At 49.8% G+C, this 23,086-nt stretch overlaps 1 protein-coding gene across 6 annotated transcripts in view; it reads left to right on the top strand.

The window, feature by feature from the left end:
- ZFPM1 (zinc finger protein, FOG family member 1) overlaps nucleotides 1-17,757 on the top strand; it is a 114,058-nt gene extending 96,301 nt beyond the window's left edge. For 4 of the 6 annotated variants that reach the window (XM_083626224.1, XM_083626226.1, XM_083626228.1 and 1 more), the window contains 6 exons: nucleotides 5,220-5,325; nucleotides 8,054-8,263; nucleotides 9,127-9,351; nucleotides 10,216-10,311; nucleotides 11,696-11,851; nucleotides 13,641-17,757. In XM_083626224.1, coding sequence (XP_083482350.1) covers nucleotides 5,220-5,325; nucleotides 8,054-8,263; nucleotides 9,127-9,351; nucleotides 10,216-10,311; nucleotides 11,696-11,851; nucleotides 13,641-15,925 — 3,078 coding nt within the window. In that variant the 3' untranslated portion in view covers nucleotides 15,926-17,757. The remainder of the gene's footprint in view (nucleotides 1-5,219; nucleotides 5,326-8,053; nucleotides 8,264-9,126; nucleotides 9,352-10,215; nucleotides 10,312-11,695; nucleotides 11,852-13,640) is intronic. The other 2 variants (XM_083626225.1, XM_083626227.1) reach the window with 2 other exon arrangements.
- Nucleotides 17,758-23,086: the final 5,329 nt, after the last annotated feature.

Below are 23,086 nucleotides of genomic sequence, written 5' to 3'. Positions count from 1 at the left end.
AATATTGCAAAAGCTGCTGTTTATAGTAAGGGGAACCTTGCACAAAGCCCCTGAATCTTCAAAGGAAATGTGGGCTTTCAGGAGGGATCCTGGGAGAGGTGGCTTTGTGCTGGGTAGTGATTTCAAATATATGGGGCAGCAAAGGAGAAAAGCTGTTTTTTAATGGAAAAAAACACATTTTATTGAAGATTTGGGATTTATATGCCACTTTCCGGTCAAAAGCAAACCCCTGAACCATAATGAAAATACCAAATGTACAAACAGTTGAACTAAATTATAACAAGATTAAGAACAAGTTAAATAAATAAAAGTATTTAAGGATGTAAGAAGGCAAATGCCCATCTAGTCTAGCAACCTGTTCTCCTAGGGGCCAACCAGATACCCTAATGGGAAGCCTGCAAGCAGAAACTTAGTTCAACAGCACCGTCCCCACCCACTATTCCCTGCAACTGGTAGTACACAGACTTACTGCCTCCAACAATGGCAGCAGAGTATAGCCATCCTGGCTAGTTATCATGGATAGCCTTATCCTCTGTTAATTAGTTTAATGCTCTTTTACAGCTGCCTGAGAGTGGGTGGCCATCACTGCATCTCGCGAGAGAGAATTCCATACTTTATTCACTGTGTGAAGATGTCCTTCCTTTTGTCTGCCTTGCCTCCTCCGACACTCAGCTTCATTGGACATCTTTGAGTTCTAGTACTATGAGAAAAGGAGAAAAAACATCTCTCTGTCTACTTTTTCCACACCATGGATCTAATACGCCCCTATTATTCCCCCTTTACTAGTCTCCTCCCCCCCAGCCAAACTTAAAAGGCCTTAATGTAGTAAACTTTCTTCATACTAGGGTTGCTCTAACCCAGGGGTTGGCAAAGTTTTTGTGGCTTGGGCCGGTTCACGGTCCCGCAGATGCCATGGTGGGCCGGAGTGTGCGCATGCGCGCATGTGCAAACACTATTTCTGGCGCAGAGGAGGCGTGAACAACTTCCCATTGGCTGCAGGAGCTTCCTACAGCCAATGGGAAGCCGGCCAGTATCGCAGAAGGCGGTTCCTGCTCTGCTCCGCCCTGGTTTAGTGCAGTGCACAGGAGCTGACCGAGCAGGCGGCAGGGATCCATGGGTGGTTAATGACCCCCATGGGCCACTTGTGACCCATGGGCCTTCGGTTGCCGACCCCTGCTCTAACCAGTTGATTATTCTGGCTTCCTTTCGAGGATGTAAATCAATGGGTGAGAGGTGCCAGTTTGCCCATGGTTTTCTATGGATGCAGCTCTTTGCAGTTCTCTTCTCCCTAGTTTTACTGAGCAAGAGCCAATTGCACCCACTTCACTCATCACTGGTAGTGTGCAGAGGAAACAAACCACAATCCCTGGCTTAGCATCACATCCAACCCAGAGACGATGGTTTGTTTCGCTCATAGCAGAGCACGGTCAGTAAGCCCAAGGGCAAACCTTTAGCTACAGATCTTGGCTTGTTGCAAATGTTGCAACCAAAACAAGCCGCTCTCCACAGTTCAGATGTGAGTCTAAGCCAGGGATTGTGCTTTGTTCCGCCCTAGCAGGGAGGTGCATAGCAGGTGCCAGTGGGCCATGTGTAGTAAGCCATGATGGCCAAATGTGGCCAGTGAACCTGGTGAACACTGAGAAGCCAGAGGGGGGGGATGGTCTTCATTGCCCCCCTGCACAGCTCAATAGGGAAGAGAGCTAAAGCCTTTGAAAATTTTGCTTACGCTCCACAATTTATTCATGACATCTTCGATTTAGTTGCACCAAAATGTTATACAGTATATGATATGATAAATTACTTTTAAGTTTACACTCTAGAGGAGGGATCTAAAGGAGAGTACTGTTTGATGGGGGAGGATGGCATGGGCCCCCATCTCTACCTTTAGCGAACCATTATCAGACAGTGAAGTGTCCCATACTGAACTGAGGCTTTGGGCATCTTTCCACCCAGTGAACACGGCCATTCACGGTGGCCCCTTTCATGGCTTTGTGGCCAGCCAGGAGCAGAAATGCTGAATCAGCAGATTGGAGAGAATCATCCACCCCCCCCCCTTTTTAAAAAAAGACCCAGGCACGTGGACGTGTCTTCAGTGACACACTTCTCTCCCACCCCCAAGATATATCTTGCTTGCGCACTCTCTCTCTCTCTCTCTGAAGTTAGGAATGTTTCTTTTCTTGCAGCATCAGCAAAAGTGTGTGCGCGTGTGTGTAAATGAGGGGGGGGGAGAGTTGTGTGTGTGGTGCATGTGTGTGCGTTTTATCAAGCCGTGAGCACTCTGCTCCTTGGAGTGATAAGCTCTAAACCGACCAAGACTGTCAGTCTGAGTTGGAGGGTTTAGAAATATTGGGACGAATAATTAGATTTCATATCGTTACTGCTGCAGCCATCGAAGGATCAGGCAGATTAATTTTTCTCCTCTCTCTCTCTCTCTCTCTCTCTCTCTCTTTTCCCTCCTCTGCTCATTAATATTCATTAGCGGCACATGAAGGCAGAGAGGAGCCGAGGCAAAGTTGGGGGGGAGGAGAGAGAATGAGGAAGGCCAGCGCTGCTGCTCATCTCAAAGAAAGTGTCTCTCTGCCCAGAGCATGGCTGTAAACTCTGTGGATCCTCCAGGTGTGGTTCAGGCCAGCTGCCATAACCTCTGACGATTGGCCGTGGGGCTGCTGGGAGCTGGAGGCCAGGCACACCACAGCTTCCCAAATCCTGACCCACAGCCGCCTCTTCCTCCATCCACACTCCCTCCAGCCTTTCCTGAGCCTTTTCTTATTGCACACTATCCTTTGTAAGGCACAGCAGTTAGAGTTAAGCACAGTATTCCAAGTATGGTTGCACCATCTTTGTTTTTGCACCTCTGTTCCTGAGATGGAGCACCCATACGTACCTAATGCTGGATTTCGGGCACTGGAGATGCACATGTTACATGAATTAGCCTGGGGGGTGTTTTTTAACTACTTCTTTCGCCAGAGGCAGTGTGGATGCTGAATTGACAGGACAGAGTGCTTTGCACTAACCTGCCACCTTTTAAAGAGGGGGACGTAGATCTGTGGGTCACCTGAAGGGGGTGTCGTCGTCAATTTGTTTTTTATTTATTTATTGCATGCTGGCAAGCATAAATGTGAGCGAGGCACATTTTATGTTGGGATGAGGGGAGAGAGGGCTCAGACCAGACACCTGTCAAATCTAGCCAGTGCTTACAAGTGCCACTTCTTTCATGGGGTGGAAAGAAGCCTCACGTGGCAGTTGGGCTTCTTGTCATGGCTTTGGGCCTTGTGGCTGGCTTGGCCTGCCCCAAAACAGGGTGCTCTTCCCATCTCTGCTGACCATCTGTGGCCGCGTCAGCAACACAAGGATTGTTCGCCCGGCCCGGGACGCCGTCGAGGCCCTTCCTCTTGTCTCCCCCAAGCAGCGAGAGGCTGCTCCAGCCCCGTCCCATCCCTCCTGCTTCCCTCCCTCCCTCCCTCCCCCAATCTCTTTTCCTCTCTCTGCATGGCTGAGGTTAGGGGTGAAGTGGCTGTTTCCTCCCCAGCCGGTGATGGTCGGCCCTCAGGTTAAGAAGAAGAGGAAATAACAAGCTTGTTGTGTTCGCAGTCACGCTCCGCCAGCCGTTGGCCGTGCCACGGGGTTGCCCAGGCAGCAAGCAGTGGGCTCAGTTTCCCCATGGGGGGGGGGGGCTATCCAGAGGCGGAGGCCTCTCTGTAGGAGGCTTGCTGGGACCCCTTTGTTAGTGCCACCCTTAGGGGAGTTAAGCCTGGGCTTTCTTTCTGGGAGACCCAAGGATGGCAGACTGACTGGTACATGTGAGAGAGCGAGGGAGGAGATGGGAGCAAAGTGGTGTTCCCAGTTGTGTACTCAACCAGGCATGCAGCCGCTGCGACCTATGCCACATTCACACCATACTTTTAAATCACTGTGATGCCACTTTAAACAACGAAAGAATTCTGGGAGCTGCAGTTTGTTAAGGGTGCTGAGAGTTGTCAAGAGGCCACTATTCCCTTCACAGAGCTACAATTCCTCAGAGTTCTCTGCGAAGAGGAATTGACCGTTAAACCACTCTGAGAATTGTAGCTCTGTGAGGGGAATCTCTATGATACCACTTTAAACAGTCATGGCTTCCCCCAAAGAATTCTGGGTGCTGTGGTTGGTTAAAGGAGCTGAGTGTTGTTAGGGGATTCCCAATCCCCTCACAGAGTTACAGTTCCCAGCGTGGTTTAACAATCAATCCCTCTTCACATAGGGAACTCTGACAGTTGTAGTTCTAGGAAGCCAACAGGGGCCTCATAACACCCTTAACAGACTACAGCTCCCAGAATTCTTTGGGGGAAGCCATCTCTGTTTAAAGTGGTATCACATGGTGTGAATGTGGCCTTGGTCTTGTCATCTTTGACCTAGATTTGGCTGTGATCATCAGTTCCCTCTCTTGCTACGTGACCAAACTGATCTTGCCACTAGGCCAGTGAAAGGATGAATCAGCTGCTTGGAGGTCGGCCATCTCTGGATGGAAGCAGCCATACAGACATATACCACTCATCATTCACGCACATTGTGCTTCCTTTCCCTATCCTCATGACTCCTCATGGGAGGAAAGGCTCCTTGCACATGTAGTGGGAGGGTTCATGTGCCACATGTTGGGCTGGAGCATATGGGAAGGGTGGGACACTTCAGGGCCTGGGACCATATGCGCCCCCCCCCATCCTTCTCCAACTGGCCCTTAGAACTTTGCAGGCTACACTGGAAGCGTTTTTGCCTGACTGAAATGTGCCTTTGAACCCTTGTAATAACTCTTGTTTGTTTGGAGGATAAAGAGGGATGGGTGTAGGAACTAGCCTATTGTACAAAGGTCAAATTTACATTTGTTGTTCCACCCACTTTTGCCTCTGGAACCTTCCACCACTGGCATGTGGCCCCTGGAAGGTTGTCCATTCAACCTCTCCCCCCCACCCCCATTTATGAAACTTATGCAAGTGTCTATTTTAGAGGAATTAGCTCGCTGAGACGTTCACACAGGGCATTTCAATGGCCGGTGTGTGACATCTGTTCTTGAGTTGTAGCCCAAAATATTTGGAGGGCCCCTGGTTGACAAAGGGTGCTCTGTATATACACACACTCCACACAATGTGGAACCAGGGTAACAGCTGAAGTGAAGAAACCACAATGTGCTGGTGAGGGTCCGGTTGTGTAAGTGACACATATGTTGTTTTTTATATTTCTGTCTCTAGCCAAACACACCTGTGACCCTGGTGCTGGAAGATGACAACTGCTGGCTGTTGAAGCTGCCCTTGGTTTCTGGAGAAGGTGATACCAACTCTGTGATCTACAAGAAGGGTAAGTATTTGGACAATGGCCTCTTGGCACCTGGCAGAAGTTGGAGGCATTTGATCTGTAGTGTTTTCTCAAAACAAGAACAGCGTTGCTTAACAGAGCCAGGTTTTTTTTTATTGGCACTTAAGGGCAGAGTTAGATTCCTAAGGTTTTTCTTAAGCCACAACCTAGTCTTTCTGTAATTGGTCCATTCTCTGGGCAGAGGGATGTCCCATCCCTTTTCATCTTCTCTGAACATCTTCATCTCCTCTCTCCAGTTTCCCTTTCATTAAGCCACACTTTGGCCAACCCTCGGCCCCTGTCTGCAATATGAGGATAATCAAACTAGCCCACCTTAGAGGGTTGTTGTACATATTACAACATAACAGTGCAGATTACAACACAGTAGTGTGTGTGTGTGTGTGTGTGTGTGTGTGTGTGTGTGTGTAGCACTTTGAGCTCACAAAAGCACTCTGTAAATGCTCAGGGTGATGGTGATGATTATCGCAACATATACAACACCACTAGTGTACGTAACTGCCCTTCAGATTATCATAGGCAACAAATTGGCCTCTGCCCTCTAAGATAAACAATATGGAAAATAGCAGAGGAAAGGAGAGACGAGAATAGCAAGGAATGAAGGTGGGCAAATTACAGTAGCATGTACCCAAAATATAACTACTGTTGGGCATGAGGGTTTGACAGTTAAGCTAAAGCCCACTTGGGGAAAAAATGGGTTTGGAGACAGATTTAAAGAGAAAGACATGAAGGCAGGCAGATGTGGTACTGTGGAAACATTTAGGGAGGGTGTTCCAGCCATAGGGGAGGCCCAGGATAATAAGCAAGGGACCTTCAGGTGGCTGGGAGTAAAAAGAAAAAAGAAAAAAAGCTGTGGGCAGCAGAGTGGCAAAACAGGGAGGGAGAAGGAAATGGTTAATGCTAGCTTTTGACAAGCCATGGGCTGATGCTGCCACCTCTGGGTGGTTTTGTGTATTGCATGCATCAGCTACTACAACATTATTCTTATTCAGTTTATTTGGTCCCACTTACATCCTATCCTTTTGCCTCCAAGGGGACTCAAGAGTAACGGTTTAGCTGCAGCCTAACCCTGCAAGGTACATTAGGCTGATAGTGATTTGCAAAAGGCCACTTAATGAACTGTGTATGGATTTGAACCTCAGTTTTTCTCACTTTCAGGTTTCAATTGAGAATTTATTTCTCTGGTACTCCGATCTATGTGTACCAATAGCCATGATGCATTGTTAAATACCCAAACAGGTTTCTCCCCCTGAAAAACCAAAAAAAGATCCTGGGACAACCAAAGCAAAAGAAGGAATCTGTTTCTTACCGTCACTCGGCTGCCTTTTCATTCTGGCCAGTCTTAACATATCCCATGGCATTTTCCAAACAATATCTAAGCTAAGCAAAGAGCCTTAACTGCCTACCCAACAATCATGGCTTTCTTTTGGGACATTTTACTCCTCTGAGGATACACTGGAATTTAGCTCAGGGTGGAAAATGTCATCGTCCCCCCCATCCAATTGTCTTATGCTTTTCATGGGGTTATTCAGAAGTAGGCATGAAGGAGAAATTTGATTCAGTTCACATTTAAAAGCCAACCTACCAAATTCACACTTTCTGAAACAATACGTGAACCAAAACTCAGCAAACCCTTCAAAATTCATACTTCTCCGAATTCTGCATTGCAGTTCTCCAGCAAATGCATACATTAGAGTAAAATGTGCATATTATGGTAAACTAAGAAGTTGGAAGTGGAGAAGTAGGGAGAGAGAGTGCTGTGAGTGGAGGGCTGTCCTTTTCCCATCCTTGGGACCCCCTCCCAGGAAACTCACCCAACTTTCTGCTCCCTGGAAGTGGCTGAGTGCAGTGGAGCTGATTAACTGCTGAATAGGACAGAGCTCTGAGGAAGCTCCACCCATTTTGGTGCCTGCCCATGAAAGCAAGCCTGGAGTGAGAGGCTAGGATGATGCCAGCAGTTTCCAGGAAGAACCCTCTTCTTTGTCAAATTATGTGGGTGATCTGTGAGCTTGTTTGGTCCCTGAGTGAGAGTCAGAGTGGATGGGTGGAGTCCTGGGTAAGAGCGAGGAGACGGCGTGGGTGTGCCAGATGGAGACACGATTTATGTTGGTCTATCTTTATTAGCCGTTTGTATTAATGTAACATTTTTGTCATGCTGGCCACATGACCCGGAAGCTGTCTGCGGACAAACGCCGGCTCCCTCGGCCTATAGAGCGAGATGAGTGCGCAACCCCAGAGTCGTCTGCGACTGGACCTAACGGTCAGGGGTACCTTTACCTTTAACATTTTTGCATATGTAACAGTGTGTATTTTTGTAACATTTGTTGTTTAAGTTGTCTTTGCTGTTGCTGCTTTAGTTTTCTGTACACCGCATGGAGATATTTTTATATATTAAGTGGTACAGGGATGGTGCAAAGAAAGGTAATTTAAAAAAGGATATAGCAGTTTTAAAAAAACAGCATGTAAATATGCATTATATCAGTGGAAACTACTTTGCGATAATGTGTATATTAAGAGAAATTAGCTCTAGAATGTCGATGGTGATCTACATGAGAACTTAAAAAAAAAAAATTGCAAGTGTGGAGACCTGAATTGAATACCTGAGAAATGAGAAACTGAAAGAAACCCAAATGTGACCAATGTGACCATTCTTACTGAGAAGTGGCTAATCTAATTTAATGGTCTTTCTCCCCACCCATTGCCATATCTGCAGATGATTCTATCTGGTGCAAAACCACCAAAGCCATCTCAGAAGGAGACGCACTGAGCGCGTTTGTCATGGCTGAGCCAATGGGGATTCCCAACCACACCGTGAAGACTGAGCCTGAGGGGCCTTCTTACCCAGCGGCACTGGCCCCTGAAATCCAGCTTCTGCCACAGCAAGCGGGCATGGCAGCCATCTTGGCCACAGCGGTTGTGAACAGTAAGTACCCAGGGTATGGCCCATGCTTCTTATGCCCCCTGGATCCCAAATTTAGGGCACCTCCAGATGGTCATTGTGTGGAAGGGCAAAACAGACATTGAGGTTTGCTCAATTAAAGAGGATGAAAGTGTTTTGTCACCCTAGCACAATAAATGCACTCACTTTAAGCCAACAATGCATACATAGCCCAAGTCTTGTACAGTAATACCTCCGCCGCCTCATCTAGCGTCCATTCCGGCGAACATCTGTGGCAAACCCGGAAGTACCGGAACAGGTTACTCCTGGATTTACCACGTGCACAGAAGCGCTAAATCACTCTTCGCGCTTGCGCAGAAGTGCAAACCGCTCAATGCGCAGATGCAATGCTTTGCCCTGTGTCCTTTTCGGCTAGCGGCCAGGGCTCCGGAACAGATCCCAGTCGCAAAACAAGGTACAACTGTAAAGAGAGGTTGAAGGAGTTGCTTATATTTAGCCTGGGAAAGAGGCAGCACAGAGGTGATTATATCTGAAGGGCTGTCACACAGAGGATTGAGCAAATTTCTTTTCTGCCACTCCAGAGGGCAGGGCCCAAGTGGACAGATTTATACTAAATGATCTCAAAGACATCTGGTTGGACATTGTGGCGACAGGATGCTGGACTTGATTGGCAACTGGCCTGATCCCATAGGTCTCTTCTGATGTCCTTATTAGAAGGAATTTCTGGAGGCTACAATCTGTTCAATAGCAGGCGAGACTGTCACTTTGGGAGGTGGTGGACTCCCCTTCATTTGATGCTGGAGTTGAGGAATCCAGATGGATATAGCTGGTGCTTCCTTTATTTTATTTTCTCCCTCCCTCTCCCCGACTTTCTCCCTTCTGTCCAGAGGACGTCTTTCCCTGCAAGGACTGCGGAATTTGGTACCGGAGCGAGAGGAACTTGCAGGCCCATCTGATGTACTATTGCGCCAGCCGGCAGAACGCCACGTCTCCCACGGTGGATGAAAAACCCAAGGAGGCCTATCCGAATGAGCGCATCTGCCCTTTCCCCCAGTGCAAGAAGAGCTGCCCCAGCGCCAGTTCCTTGGAGATACACATGCGGAGCCACAGTGGTACGAGGGTGCTGCCTCTGTCCTTCTGGGATGGGGGAGGGAGGTGGCTTTGGGCTTGTTGGAGGAATGTGGAGGAGGTGTTAAAGACTGAACTAATTGGATTGCAAGAGAAGGGCAGCATTTCAGAAGGTGGGGGGGTGTATGTGTGAGTGAGAGAGACGGAGACAAAGAGTGCAGGCATGCAAAAGACACAGCAAGGTTTAGAGCAAAGGTAGCTAACCTCCTGCCCTCCAGATGCTGTGGGGATTTAGGTTGGCAAAGCATTTTGGCAGGGGGTGCTTTTCAACTGCATCCCAGAAACGTTGCAGAAGATCTTGATATGTTTCTCTGGGAATAGTCTACTAAAGTATTGGTAATCTTAGGTGAAGTTGTAGCAGAAGTTCCAGTCACCACACAGAGGCAGCTTAAGGTCCCAAATTTTACTGCAGCAGAAGATAAGGCTTCAATTAACACAGTTCCAGATGTTGATATGTGCATACCGTTTGTAGTCTTTGCAGATACAGATGCATACATACAAGTACGAAGTATTTCTGTAGCTCCAGCCATTTGAAGCATAACAGACTCTGACTCACTTCTCAAGACTGACCCTGACACACAGCACAAGACCCACTCACTGACTGATGAGCTGACACACCTTAATCACTTACATAGACAGCATGGGCTTAGCAGCTGGTTTAGCTGTTGGCTTATCCCATACATGAGGCTATTTGTGCATCTGAAAAAAGTAACTCCTTCCTCCATGTCCAGTTTCTCCAACATAAAGGGCACTGGAATGCTCTGGGCCCTTCCCTGCTGTTTGAGTGATGGAACAAGTCTTGTGGTCACCTTTCTCATGCTGTTGTCTCCTTCTGGCTTCTCTTTCAGGAGAGAGGCCATTTGTGTGCCTTATCTGCCACTCTGCCTTCACCACAAAAGCCAACTGTGAGCGTCACCTGAAGGTCCACACAGACACACTGAACGGTAATCCCCAATCAATATTGGAGTGAGAGATCCAGCTCACAAGCAGTGCTCCGTAGAGGTAGACCACTGGCAGTACTGTTTAGCTAGAGCACTGTTTGGTTTCAATGGGGACAGGCTTGTAAGAAGTGGTTCAAACAAAAAAGTGAGATGGTCCCCATCCCAGAGTATGTTAGCCAGTGCGGTGTAGTGGTTATAGTATGTTGGACCTAGAACCTGGGAGGCTGGGGTGCACATAGACGTGAAGTTCACTGGGTGACCCTGGACCAAAGTCTGCCTCTCAGCCTAACCTACCTCGCAGGATTGTTGCGGGAGCTGAGTGAGGAGAGTGGGAGAACCATGTATTGGGATTTTTGTTTCTTTATTAAATTTTTATACCGCCCTTCATCCAAGGATCACAGGGCGGTTTACAATATAGAAACACAAAAATGCATAACGAAAACAATACCCCTGGATCCAACCACAGTTGAAAAGACCATGAATTGTTTAATTAGCCAAAGGCCTGGGACTAGAGGAATGTTTTTGCCTGGTGCCTAAGGATAAGTATTGAAGGTGTCGGGGTGAGCCTCCCTGGGGAGAGCAGTCCACAAACAGGAAGCCATCTTGAGCTCCTTGGAGGAAAAGGTGGGATATAAATGAAATAAATAGACACAAAAGTGCTGGTCCTCCTGCCCGCGCAACAATCCAGTGGCAACTCATGATGGCATTATACCACCTTGAGGATCAGAGACAGTATAGGTGGTATTCAGCTCAGTTTTACTCAGAGGAGACGTATTAGAACTAATGGACCTAGCTTAGTCATTCATTTACATGGGTCTGTTTTGAGTAAGACATAGTTGAAAACCACCCAGTGACTCTGAGCACCAGCAGCTGGGAATTGCAAGTGGGAAGAGTTGCTGTTGCACTCTGGTTTTGCTTCTGAGCCTCCCAGAAGAGGCACCTGAATAACCACTGTGAGAACAAGATGCTAGACTAGATGGGCTGGGGGTGGTCTTAGGTGGCCGTGTTCTTTGTGTAGCATAGCAGAGCTGTCTGGAGGTCCTCTTTGCAGTCAACTGCTTCCCACCATCAACTGACCTCGCACCCTTGCTAATGTGTGGAGCTCTTGCTCACCCACTTCACACTCAAAGCCCAACAAAATATTAGGCCATGGTTCAGTGGTATAGCACCAGCTCTGCATTCAGAAGGTCCCTGGGTACATCCCAAGCATCTTCCATTAGGGAAGCAGTTGAGTATCAGGGCTCAGAAAGGACCCTTCTATGAGACCTGGGACAGCTGCTGCCAGTCAGAGTGGGTGGCACTGGATTTAGGTGGGCTGGTAGGCGGTCTCAGCCTGAAAGCAGCTTCATGCATCTTGATTTCTTAACGCTCTCCCTTGTTTCTACAGGTGTCTGCCACAGCTGCGGATTCATCTCCACCACCAGGGACATCCTCTACAGTCACCTGGTCACAAATCATATGATCTGCCAGCCAGGTTCCAAGGGGGAGGTCTACGCCCAAAGCACCACCATTGCTGCCCCAGCCACCAAGCCCCTGGCCCCAGGTAAGTCAGACACGTGACATGGTGTGGTTTGGGTCTAGAACTAGGATCAGGAAGAGATCAGGTTTAAATCCCAGCTAGGCCAGCCTCACAGGGTGGTTGTGAGGATAAAATGAGAAAGAGCTATGCACACCACCTTGAGCTTCTTACAGCGGAAGTGGGATAGAATTTTTATGTTGTGGTTCTTACCATCATCATACTAATAATTATTGTTTTAATTAATATATAATTATTTATTTCAGTGAGTCTACTCTGAGTAGGACTTAGTTGCATGAAATTCATTACCATTAATTTTTACTTTATTTTTACTTTATTTAATAATATTATTAAGGGGATGGCCTGCCATAAATTGTTTTAAGAAGACAGGAACTTGCAGAGATTTGAGTAAGTTTGGGAGTTGTGTCTACAGAGGGGCTTATTTGTGGGTGTCACATATACATCCAAGCATTTGTGGAAGAAGCATGCTCGGGGAACTACCGTATTTTTCGCCCTATAGGACGCACTTTTTCCCCTCCAAAAATGAAGGGGAAATGTGTGTGCGTCCTATGGGGCGAATGCAGGCTTTCGCTGAAGCCTGGAGAGCGAGAGGGGTCGGTGCGCACCGACCCCTCTCGCTCTCCAGGCTTCAGCAGAGCCGCAGCGCCAGCCCCACAAGGTCGGGGGACAGCGGGGAGGCGGAACGCCGCCATCCCGCTGTCTCCCGATGTGGTTTGGAGGCTGGCGGCGGGGAGACACGTGCTTCTCCCCGCCGCCAGCCCCGCAAGCTCCGGGGACAGTGGGGACGCTGTCCGCGGATCTGGTCTGCAGGCGGGCGGCGGGGAGAAGAGCGCTTCTCCCCGCTGCCTGCCCCGCAAGCTCCGGGGACAGCTGGGAGGCGCAGCGCGTCTTCCCGCTGTCCCCGGACCTGGTCTGCAGGCGGGCGGCGGGGAGAAGAGCGCTTCTCCCCGCTGCCTGCCCCGCAAGCTCCGGGGACAGCTGGGAGGCGCAGCGCGTCTTCCCGCTGTCCCCGGACCTGTTCTGCAGGTGGGCGGCGGGGAGAAGAGCGCTTCTCCCCGCTGCCTGCCCCGCAAGCTCCGGGGACAGCCGGCCCCACAAGCGCCTGGGGGGGAAATAATTTTTTTTCCTTTATTTCTCCCCCAAAAAATACGAAAAATACGGTAATGATGAGATGAACGCCCCTTGAAATCTCAGAAAGCAGAATTGCTTTCCTCTGTGACTTGGAAACATCCTCAGTTCATTCTGAGTTCGATTCCAAGCTAATTCAGACCTCATCATGGCCCTCATTATGGGACTGTGGTAAAGCAACAGGGTCTGAATCTTCCCATTCCCCTGCCTGTCTACATGACTTGCTGCCTGGGCCAGAGGAGCAGTGGAAGGGAGGAAATCTCCCTTCTGCCCCCACTCTTTGGCTACCTAGGAGCTTGGAGCACTGGGCAAAGTATTTTTCCTAGTGCTATTGGCCAGTAGTGTTGGGAAAAGTACATTTCCCAAAATCCCTTCCATTCCACTACTGGCCAAGCATTAAGGAAGAAGGTATGTGGCCAGTGTTGGGGAGGAATTGGAGTGGAGTGGGACTTGTTCTTTTCTAGATAGGATTTTAATCTGAGCCCAAGAAGAATCTGGGTGGAATAATTTCCATTTTGCTTCCCAGGCAAGCTTTACAAGCAGCCAGAATCAGTAGATCTTTGAGCCCAAAATTACAAGATTCAGTGACCATGCTACAGCCAGCCACCTCAGGGCTGTGAGGATATGGCCGAGCCACTACCTAAGAACCTCTTCCTTCTCCCTACAGGTCTGAACACGCCGGGCCCAGCCTCCACCTTCAAGTGCAGCTTCTGTGGCTATGTGGCTGACTGCTTGCCCAGCCTCCAACAGCACGTGGTCCTGCACAGCACTGCTGCAGCTGTACTGCCAGGCCTGGAGCCCAAAGCTGCCCAGAGCCAACTGGACACCCCAGCCAAACTGGCAACACAGGGGGTGATGGCGCCCCCTACGGAGGGAGCGGCAAATGGCTCCCCACCCCAAGAAGGTTTCTCCTCCACACTGGGGGATGGGGTGACAGTAGTGCAGATCAAGGAGGAGCCTGAAGACGAGGGGGAAGTCCTCAAGGGAACCTCCCAGACCGGGGCAACCGCTGCTCCTGAGCTGGAGCCAGACGCCTCCTCTCGCGCATCCTCTCCACATAGCCTGCATTCAGTAAAGGTGAAGTCTGAAATCACCAGCCCCACGCCCGGGTCCAGCCCAGTGCCCAGCGAGCCCGGGTCAAGCACACCTGGTGGCACAATATTTCTCCCCCAGTACATGTTTGGCCATGAGGCCACAGTGGTGCCCCAAGCTTCAGAGATTCTGGCCAAGATGTCGGAACTGGTGCACAGCCGCCTGAAGCAAGGCCACACCGTGGTGCCCCCTGTCCTCTTCCCAGGCACCCCAGTGCCCAAGGGCGCCACCTGCTTTGAGTGCGAGATCACCTTCAACAACATCAACAACTACTACGTCCACAAGCGGCTGTACTGCTCCAGCCGCCGCTTGGCAGAGGAGAGCCCCCCCGGCCCTCGCAAGCTGAAGGCGGCTCCTTCAGTGCCTCCCAAAGGCCCTCCCACACCTGGAGTCCTCCTCTCGCCCCCACTGCCGGGAGACAGCAAGGCCACACATGAGGGGGAAGCTGGGCCAGGCGCCAGCCCACCCAGTGTCCCAGAGGTCAAGCAAGAGATCAAGGTGGAGGAGGGTGGGGCTAAAACCAGCCCCTCCCCTGAGGCCGATGGGACGGGGCGCATCAGTGAGGACAGCCGGAGCCCTGGGGGCAGCTCCATGGAGGAGCCAGACGATGACCCCAGCCGGACTGTGTGCGAAGCCTGCAACATCCGCTTCAGCCGCCATGAGACGTACATGGTGCACAAGCGCTACTACTGTGCCTCCCGCCACGACCCGCCACTGCGGCGGGCTGGCGCTGCGGGCAAGGTGCCCTTCCTCCCCCAGCCGATCCGTACACGCAAGAGGCGCAAGCTGTACGAAATCCACAATGCCGCCAACCAGCTCAGCGGTGCCCCAGATGCCACCCACCCCGAGGTGCCCCCTGTGGTCCCAGCTCTCATTCCCGTGGTCAAGGCTGCCCCCTCTCCTAGCTCAAGCCCCGACACGGACGGCCCCATTGACCTGAGCAAGAAGCCCCGCCTCCACAGCGGTGCGGAAGTGCTGCCGGCCTCCCTCCTGCCGCTGGCCGACTACCACGAGTGCACGGCCTGCCGCATCAGCTTCCACAGCCTGGACAGCTACCTGGCCCACAAGAAGTACTACTGCCCAGCCACCCCCTTGCAGCCCAGCACACTCGAGCAGCTGCAGAAGATCAAAGGGGCCGTCCCAGCTGTGCCGAAACCTCGGGGCAGCCCCGAAGGGCTGAGCGAGGAACCTGAAGCAGCATTAGTCAAAGTAGAGAAGGGGGTCCCTTCTGTGAGCCCTGCAGCACCCCCGGCTGCCTTCCCTGGCCTGGACTCGCTTCCGCAGCGCTACCTGGATGCCAAAGCCCTGCACCTCCCAGGCGCCAAGGTGCCCCTGGTGGTGTGCCCCTACTGCCCGCTCAACGGAGCCATTAAGGGAGACTTGGTGGAGCACTTCCGCAATGCCCACGGCCTCTTCGTTGCCAAAACGGTGGCTGGCGCCACATTGATAGAGGCCACCCGGACGCTGGCGGAGGGCAGCCTGCTCCCGCCATTGCCCACTGCCTCCCCGCCACAGCCCCTCCCCAGACTGCGCAAGGACAGCTTCAACAGCAAGGAGCCTCCCGCTCCTTCCATCTCCAACGGGAGCCCGCGCCCTACCGTCTCCCCACAGCCCCTTCTCCCCCTCTCCCCTCCTGCCCCCTTGCCCATCTCCCCCTTGCCTGAGGCAACACCCAACGCCCCTCCCGGGTACACGGACAAAAGCATGCAGACCCCACTGGGCAAAGGGCCCCCCACCCCTGTGGCCAATGGCAACCACAGGTACTGCCGCCTCTGCAACATCAAGTTCAGCAGCCTGTCGACCTTCATTGCCCACAAGAAGTACTACTGCTCCTCACACGCTGCCGAGCACGTCAAGTAAAGCCTCGTCCAGGCCTGGGTGTTGTTTGGCATCCCGGAATCACAGCCTCTGGTCACTCATGGCTATGGGGGGGCAGGGACGTAGGGCTTGGGAGCAGCCAGTCGTGATGGACTCTCCTGCCGCGGGGGGGAGAGCGTCCCATGCCCCCCGCTCTGAACCTGGGGAAGGGTTGTTTTTGCACTAGGGCTGTGGAAAGGGGGCAGGTTCTTCCTTAAGGCGCCGGTGGAGCCCTGGAGGGGGGGGCAGCCAAGTTGCAGGCAGGGGCTCAGAGGAGCTGAAGGAAGCCATGGGGATGTCTTCCTTACAAAGTGGGCGCCCCAACTCACAGGCTCGGTGTAAACCCTTCCTCTCAATCCCAGCGCTAATAAGAGATCAGGGATCACTCTACCCCACCCACCCCCTCCTTTTACATCTGGGGGAGTTTGAGGCCAGTTTGCAGGGGAGATGCACTGCTCTGCCCCTTCTCCAGCCCTGATTGTCTAGAATGAATTGACCTGAAAACAATAACAGTGGCGGCATTTCAGAATGGGCAACAGCTGCACAGGTGAAATCTTGGGGCAAAGGGCCAGGTTGCCAGCTTCTGAATGGGAACCTCTCTGCTTTTCTAGTACATCCTCCCAACTCAGCCAACCCCTCTGGAGGCCCAAGTTGCTTCCTATCTCTGCTTTCTATTTCCCCAATGCCTTTCTCCGAAGTTTTGGGGACTTTTCTCCACCAGGCGTGTTGGGGAAAGGCCTCCCATACCCAGAGAGACCCCCAAGATATACCTGTCTCCTTTTTATTTTTTCAGGGCTTCACTTTAAGCCAGGGCTCCTGGACAAAAGCTTCCCCCCCCCCACACAGATCTCCTTTTTCTGCCCCACCATTTTTGCTTTTGGCATATGAAGTCAGAATGATGAAGCAACTCCTTGAGCATGTACAGAACTGGCTCCCCATCATCCCAAAGGCTTATGAGAGGTGGGAGAGAGCAACTGTCTTCACTTGGTGGGGAAGGAGCTATTCTCTGTGTATGCTCAAGGGAGACCCTGATTTCTTGACATGCCTTGATGTCTGAAAAAGTTATCGGGTTAAACCGTGGATCAGTGGAAAGCATTAGGCTTTCCACTGAAGAGGCATAGTTGGGGGAGGGCAGGGCACTGGGTGCCACACTGCGGGGGGCTGCACTAGCTATGTGTCTCTCCTGGGAGAGGCGCAGGAGCTCGGGTGCCTACATGAGCCTCCAAGTGCCTAACAAGGGTGGAATAATGACATACAGGCAACCTTGGGAGCAGCTGACTGTGCTTCTAGAGCAGTCAATCAAGAGTGAGGCACAGGTCTGCCAACTAGAAGGGCCCCAGGCCCAAATAACACAACTGGGTTTATTTCTACTTCAGTGGGCACTGTGCAAAGAATGGGGCTGGGCTACAGTGCACTGACCAGGAAAAAAGCACCTTATGGTCCACTTGCCCCAGAACTCTTTCCCACTCCTTTTGCCCATTGACATCTTAGGATAGTGGCCTGAAGGCCCCAGGTGTTGGATCCCTAGGCATTCCTCAGCCAGGTAGCTTGCACCAGATGGGTGGGTGTCCATTCTCTTAAGCAAAGCAAAGGAGCTCCCTCACATTGTCTGGTGGTCCCTTTCTGCAGAGGCAAAGGGGTGAAGGAGGGAGGGTTCCCCCGCCTCTGGGTGTGCATTTCTCCCTTTCCCTTCCCAAATTGTCGTCCGGTGGGTTTATGTAGAATCAATGTGGACTGGAACTGAATTGCAAACGAGAGCACTGAAGAGGGAAGGCAAGGCCTCTCCGCTTGGGAACCGTGTGTATAAGTGTGTACATAAATAAATGTCTACTAAATCTGTGCCTCCGGCTTCCATTGGTGTGGATGCGCCTGGATACACATGAAAAGCTATGGGCCCTTTTGCCAGAGGATTTGAAGTGCTGATGAATGGAATCAGATAGTCAGGGCGGGGGGGGGGGGATGACCACAGAGCCATCTTTTGCAATTGTGATGTTTCATTTGCTTCCATTTATTGCTTAAACTCCACTTTTCCTTCCTAAGGGAAGCCCAGAAACTAGCTCAATTGGTACAAAAACTCAGCGTAATAAATGTAGCAAATCTCAAATTATAAAATAAGTCAACAAAGCCACCTTCATGTCAACACAATATGAAATCCGTAAGAATTAATTCAGTAACAGCAAAGCCTTTCTTCTGGCCTTGATGTCCGCACCCCATGTCCCCATTTCATTTGTATAACGATGGAATATATTTGTCTGTGGCACAGTCCCATGCCGCTGCTTCTGAATATTCTCCCAGCCTTCTGATCCACACATTAAGGACAAGGCAAGTGGCGCCTGATTGGGCCTCTCCCCAGGACACCCTAGAGTGAAGGTGTCTAACCTGTTGCCCTGCAGATGTTGAACTCCAACTCCCCATCAGCTTCAGGCATCATGTCCAACAGCCCAAGGGTATGGGAATTGCAATTCAGCAACATGTGGAGAACCACAGGTTCAAGGCCCCCCCCCCATGCTTCTATATCTGCCCCTAGCCTCTCTAACCTTCCTGCTGCTGTCATAGCTACTGTTTGTATGTTGCCTGTTTATGGGCTTTGCACAAAGATTGGCTGGCCAAAGGACACAAGCCTCAGGCAAGCCAAGAAGCTTGTGTGTGTGCCTGTAGAAGAGGAGGAAACTCAACACAGTCTGAGATTCTGGCAGTTCCCCAGATCTGCAAACCCTTGTAAAAGTTTTATTAATTTTAACATATTTACGTATTGCTTAATCATTATCTAAATATAGATAAAATCAACAGATTTTTAAAACACACCTAATAAAATTACATGTCTGGCCTAAACAAAAAAGGTTTGAGTAGGCATCAAAAACAACAATGCAGGGGCCTGCCTAAAGCCAGTCAGCATAGCACTGATGCCAAAGACTTGAGTTCTCACGAATGCAGAGCAAACATTTTGTGATGACTGTAAGAGTGCCACTTTGGCAAATCGAAGCCTTCAAGGAGCTGCATTCAGGTTTAGGCTAGGGGTGAGGAACCTTTGGGCCTCCCAGAAGTTGCTGAACTTCAACTCCCATCACCCCTGTCAATCATGCATGCTGTGGCTGATGGGAGTTGTACTTAAGCAACATTAGGACAGCAAAAGGTTCCCTGTGCCTGGTTTTAGACAGTCCTTCATGTAAACAGGTCACAAACTGTTGGTAGCTTTCCAAAGAGGAACATATTGAATTTGGCATGGTAACAAATTGGTAGCCAGTGCAGATCTTTGAACAGGGGGTGCCATATGCTGGCAGGGTCACAACAGCATTCTGCACAAAACACAGTTTCTGGACCACTGAGCACAAAGGAAGGGTTAGCAGCTTCTGGAAGCATCATTCCAAGGTATGGGACAGAATCAGCCCCAGTCTGCAGTGCAATACAATTCTGGTTTAATAGGGCCTTGGGACAGTGGGAAAGATGGTATGGCCAGAGGACCTCCGGTGCCTTACTGCTCCACCTGTCTGGTTTGAAAAATACAGTTTTGGGGCCCTATTGCCCCTGCCTGATGGTGCTTACTAAGATGTTACGACAACCACTATTGTGGTGCTTTGCTGGAGAGTACAGTTCTTTCCAAGGCTCAGGATGGGTAGTCTGAAAGGAGTACAGTACTCGAAAAGGTGGTGGAGCAGTGTGAGGCTATGTGGCCAACAAGTGGAAACACTTCTGTTGGCAATATATCCACCCTGGATATATCCACACATTCAGTTATAATTAACCTGCTGCCTTCTGTTCCATGTGAACAAAGACAAGCAATAGAGCAAGTTTGCCTGTTAAACAACATTTCCCGCAATGATTCTGGCCACAGGGTGTCGCTAAAACACTGCTAGTAGCCACAACAAGTTGTTTCCCTACCTGCATTTCATATTTGCATCATTGACACCCCAGTAATGCCACTGCAGGGTCTCATAGGGCCTTTAATAATCCGTAGTATGTTAGGAAGGTAGGAAGCTGCCTTATACCAGGTCAGACCATTGGCCCATCTAGCTCAGTGTTGTCTGCACTGACTTGCAGTTGCTCTCCAGGGTTTCAGGCAGGGAGCATTCCCTGCCCTACCTGAAGATGCTGGGAACTGGACATGGTTCCTTCTGCATGCAAAGCAAATGCTCTACAGCTGAGCTATGAAAAACAGGAAGAATCTTGGGAAGTTTTGTACTGCATCATATGATTGGTCCATCTAGCTCATTATTGTCTACAATGAGCAACAGCCACATACAGCTTGATATGAGCAAGAATTCAGCCCATGAACCTATGTTTTAGTGCCATGGGTCAACCCCTGGAATATGTGGAGTTAGAAAAGGACATACTGCTCCTGAGCTTGTGCAGAATGCATTTCTCTCCCAGTGAGCACCCTTATTTATAGGGTTTGGGATAAGGCTTTCAAAATTGGAATGCATAATTTCCAAACACGGTTGGGTGTTGGCATCTCTGCCTGAAGGATTTATGCCCCAAGGCCTCTGGCACTGGAAACTAGGTCTGAGACCAAGATCTTTTCCAGGTGGCCTGTTTATTGAGCATTCAGCCTGATTTGTTTGTGGGGAGTTTAGATGATGTTGCAGCAAAGCAAGCATTATCCACACTTTTCAGGACATTTCTGTCACTTGCCTTATTACATAAAGTCCAGTCCTTTGGGGAAGCAAGCTTGTTTCACAAGACCTCCCAACTAACCTGCATGTGATAGAATCCTACCCCAAAACAGCAAACGTCTTGAAGTGCCAGAAACCAGTCTGTTGGCTGGGGCTGATCAGAGATGTGGTCCAAAATATCTGGAAGGCAGCAGACTGGCACCAGTTGGATAAAACTCTAGATAAGGTCTGGATGAAACTCAGGAGGAACTCCAGCTCGGCATTGCCACAAAGCCACGTCTGCTGCGCCCTCATATTTAAGATTCAAAGGTCAGTAGAGTGGATGGAAACCACCCTCTTCCTTCTGTTCCCCTAGAGCTGTGGTCAACCTTTCCAGATCTGGCTCCCACCTTTAGGCACCACCTCCCCTTCTTCCTCCTCCTGCTGTGTGTCATCTATGGATGTGGCACTTTATAAAGACTATGAAAACAGATCCCTGCCTGAAGGAGCTTGTAATCCAAAGTTAACACGAGAGAGGAAGGGGTTTGCTTTTTAAATAAGAGCCATTCATCATCATCATTCCTCTCATGGGGCTGCTGCCACTGCTCTCATTGATCGCAAACTCTATCTACCCCTGACAAACCCTCCATTTCCTCCTTTTACACTTAAACACCTCAAATCCCCTCACAGTGCCTTCAGGGGCCTCCCATATCCCCTCATAGCTCCTCTGTGTTTCTCCATCCCTTCTTTAATCAAACCTTGGCTGTTGGTTCAGGCAAACATTTTAAAACCTGCTTGCTTTCTTGCTCCTCTCCCCTGCTCCTCTCCCTGACCATGCAAATCCATACAAACCCAACGGGGGCTGTGTGATGACAGCCTTACATTTTTATGTATATAGGAAGATGTTATTTCTTACATAAAACCAATAAGCATGAAAAACATCAGCAGCTCACAGCCATGACCATAGATATCACCAGCCATGTAGTTCATCCATTTCCAAAAGGGAGATGTACCTCAGTGGCAGAACACCTGCCTTGCATGCAGAAGGTCCCAGGTTCAATCCCTGGCATCTCCAGGTAGAGCTGGGAGAGACCGACCAAGAGGTCCTGACTGAAACTTTGGAGAACTGTTGCCAGTCAGTGTCAACAGTACTGAGTTAGATGGACCAATTCAGTAGAAGTGCAGCAATAAAACTGCTAGCACATTTGCAAAGCTAAGCAAGATATGGTATCGTTTCCAATTGTATGGGGGACTGGGTGGAGTTGGGTCCCTTTCAGCTCTATGGTTCTGAGATTCTATAATTCCTATGTTCCTAAAAGCTGGAAGGAAAACAGTCATCTTCACATGACATCTAAAAGCACCAGTTGCTGGTGTGCATTGGGCTTGGTGGAGTGGAAGGCAGGGTGGCCAACAGTAGGTGGAGCCACAGCCAATGGTAGGTGGAGTCAACTCATTCTGACAGCCAGGGCCACCCCATTGGACTGGTTTGAAGTAACAAGGCAGGCAGGTAGAGGTGGGCTGAGGTTGGAGGGGCAGCAGGGTTGGATTAAGACCTTTAGAGAGGACTGAAAAGATGATGGTGCCCCCAATATGTAATTCAAAATAAAAAACTTTAAAAAATAAAATAAAATTGCACTATGTAAAATATTTTTACACACACAGATTCATGTACAGTAGTACCTTGGGTTACAGACGCTTCAAGTTACAGACTTCACTAACCCAGAAATAGTACCTTGAGTAAGAACTTTGCTTCAGGATGAGAACAGAAATTGAACAGCGCTGCCACAACGGCAGCAGCGGGAGGTCCCATTAGCTAAAGTGGTGCCTCAGGTTAAGAACAATTTCATGTTAAGGACGGACCTCCAGAACGAATTAAGTTCTTAACTTGAGGTATCACTGTATATATAGCTCAGAAGCGCATACCAATAATAATAAAACTTAGATTCATTGCAACACATGACGGGATCTGTTTTTCTCACATTATTTCCATCTATGACAGTTGGACGCCCCTTGGTTTAGATGGGGATAAGTGAATAAAAAGAGAACAGAAGAAAGGAGAGAGCGTGTTGAGAAGAATGCAAGTTCTATTTTTCCATGGTGACTACTTTGATGCTTAAAAAAAATATCAAATGTCAAGCTGTGGTCCTGAGATATGTAAGAGTCCCAAGAAGCTTAAGGGCGACTTGGAAGACATGAATATTGTCCTGGAGAGAGAGAAGGATGAGGAAAAGGCTTCTAAAAGCTGCCCAGGCATGTTGGTGCAAGCAGAGCCTTTGGATCAGGAAATTGCTGCATGCAAGAAGTAATTACTTTTCCTGCCAAAACCATCTCTGCCAACTTCCGGAAACCCTTCCCTCCTGTGAAATCCTCCACGCTTCACCCACGGCAGCAGCAAAGCAAGGGAATCTTTAAATAGTCTGGCTTTTAATAACAATGCTTATTCAAATCCTATTCCTAAATATATGCCAAAAAAAGCAACCATGAGAGCTTTAAAGATGTGTCAAAACCTGACAGCCATCCTTTTAAAGGGAAGGGCGGTGGGTGGGAGTGGAGGGTAAATTTATCACCATTTTCT

This window comes from Podarcis filfolensis (genome assembly GCF_964270895.1).
Source record: "Podarcis filfolensis genome assembly, chromosome: 8".
NCBI classification, from domain to species: domain Eukaryota; kingdom Metazoa; phylum Chordata; class Lepidosauria; order Squamata; family Lacertidae; genus Podarcis; species Podarcis filfolensis.
This window is presented reverse-complemented; position numbering and strand designations above follow the sequence as displayed.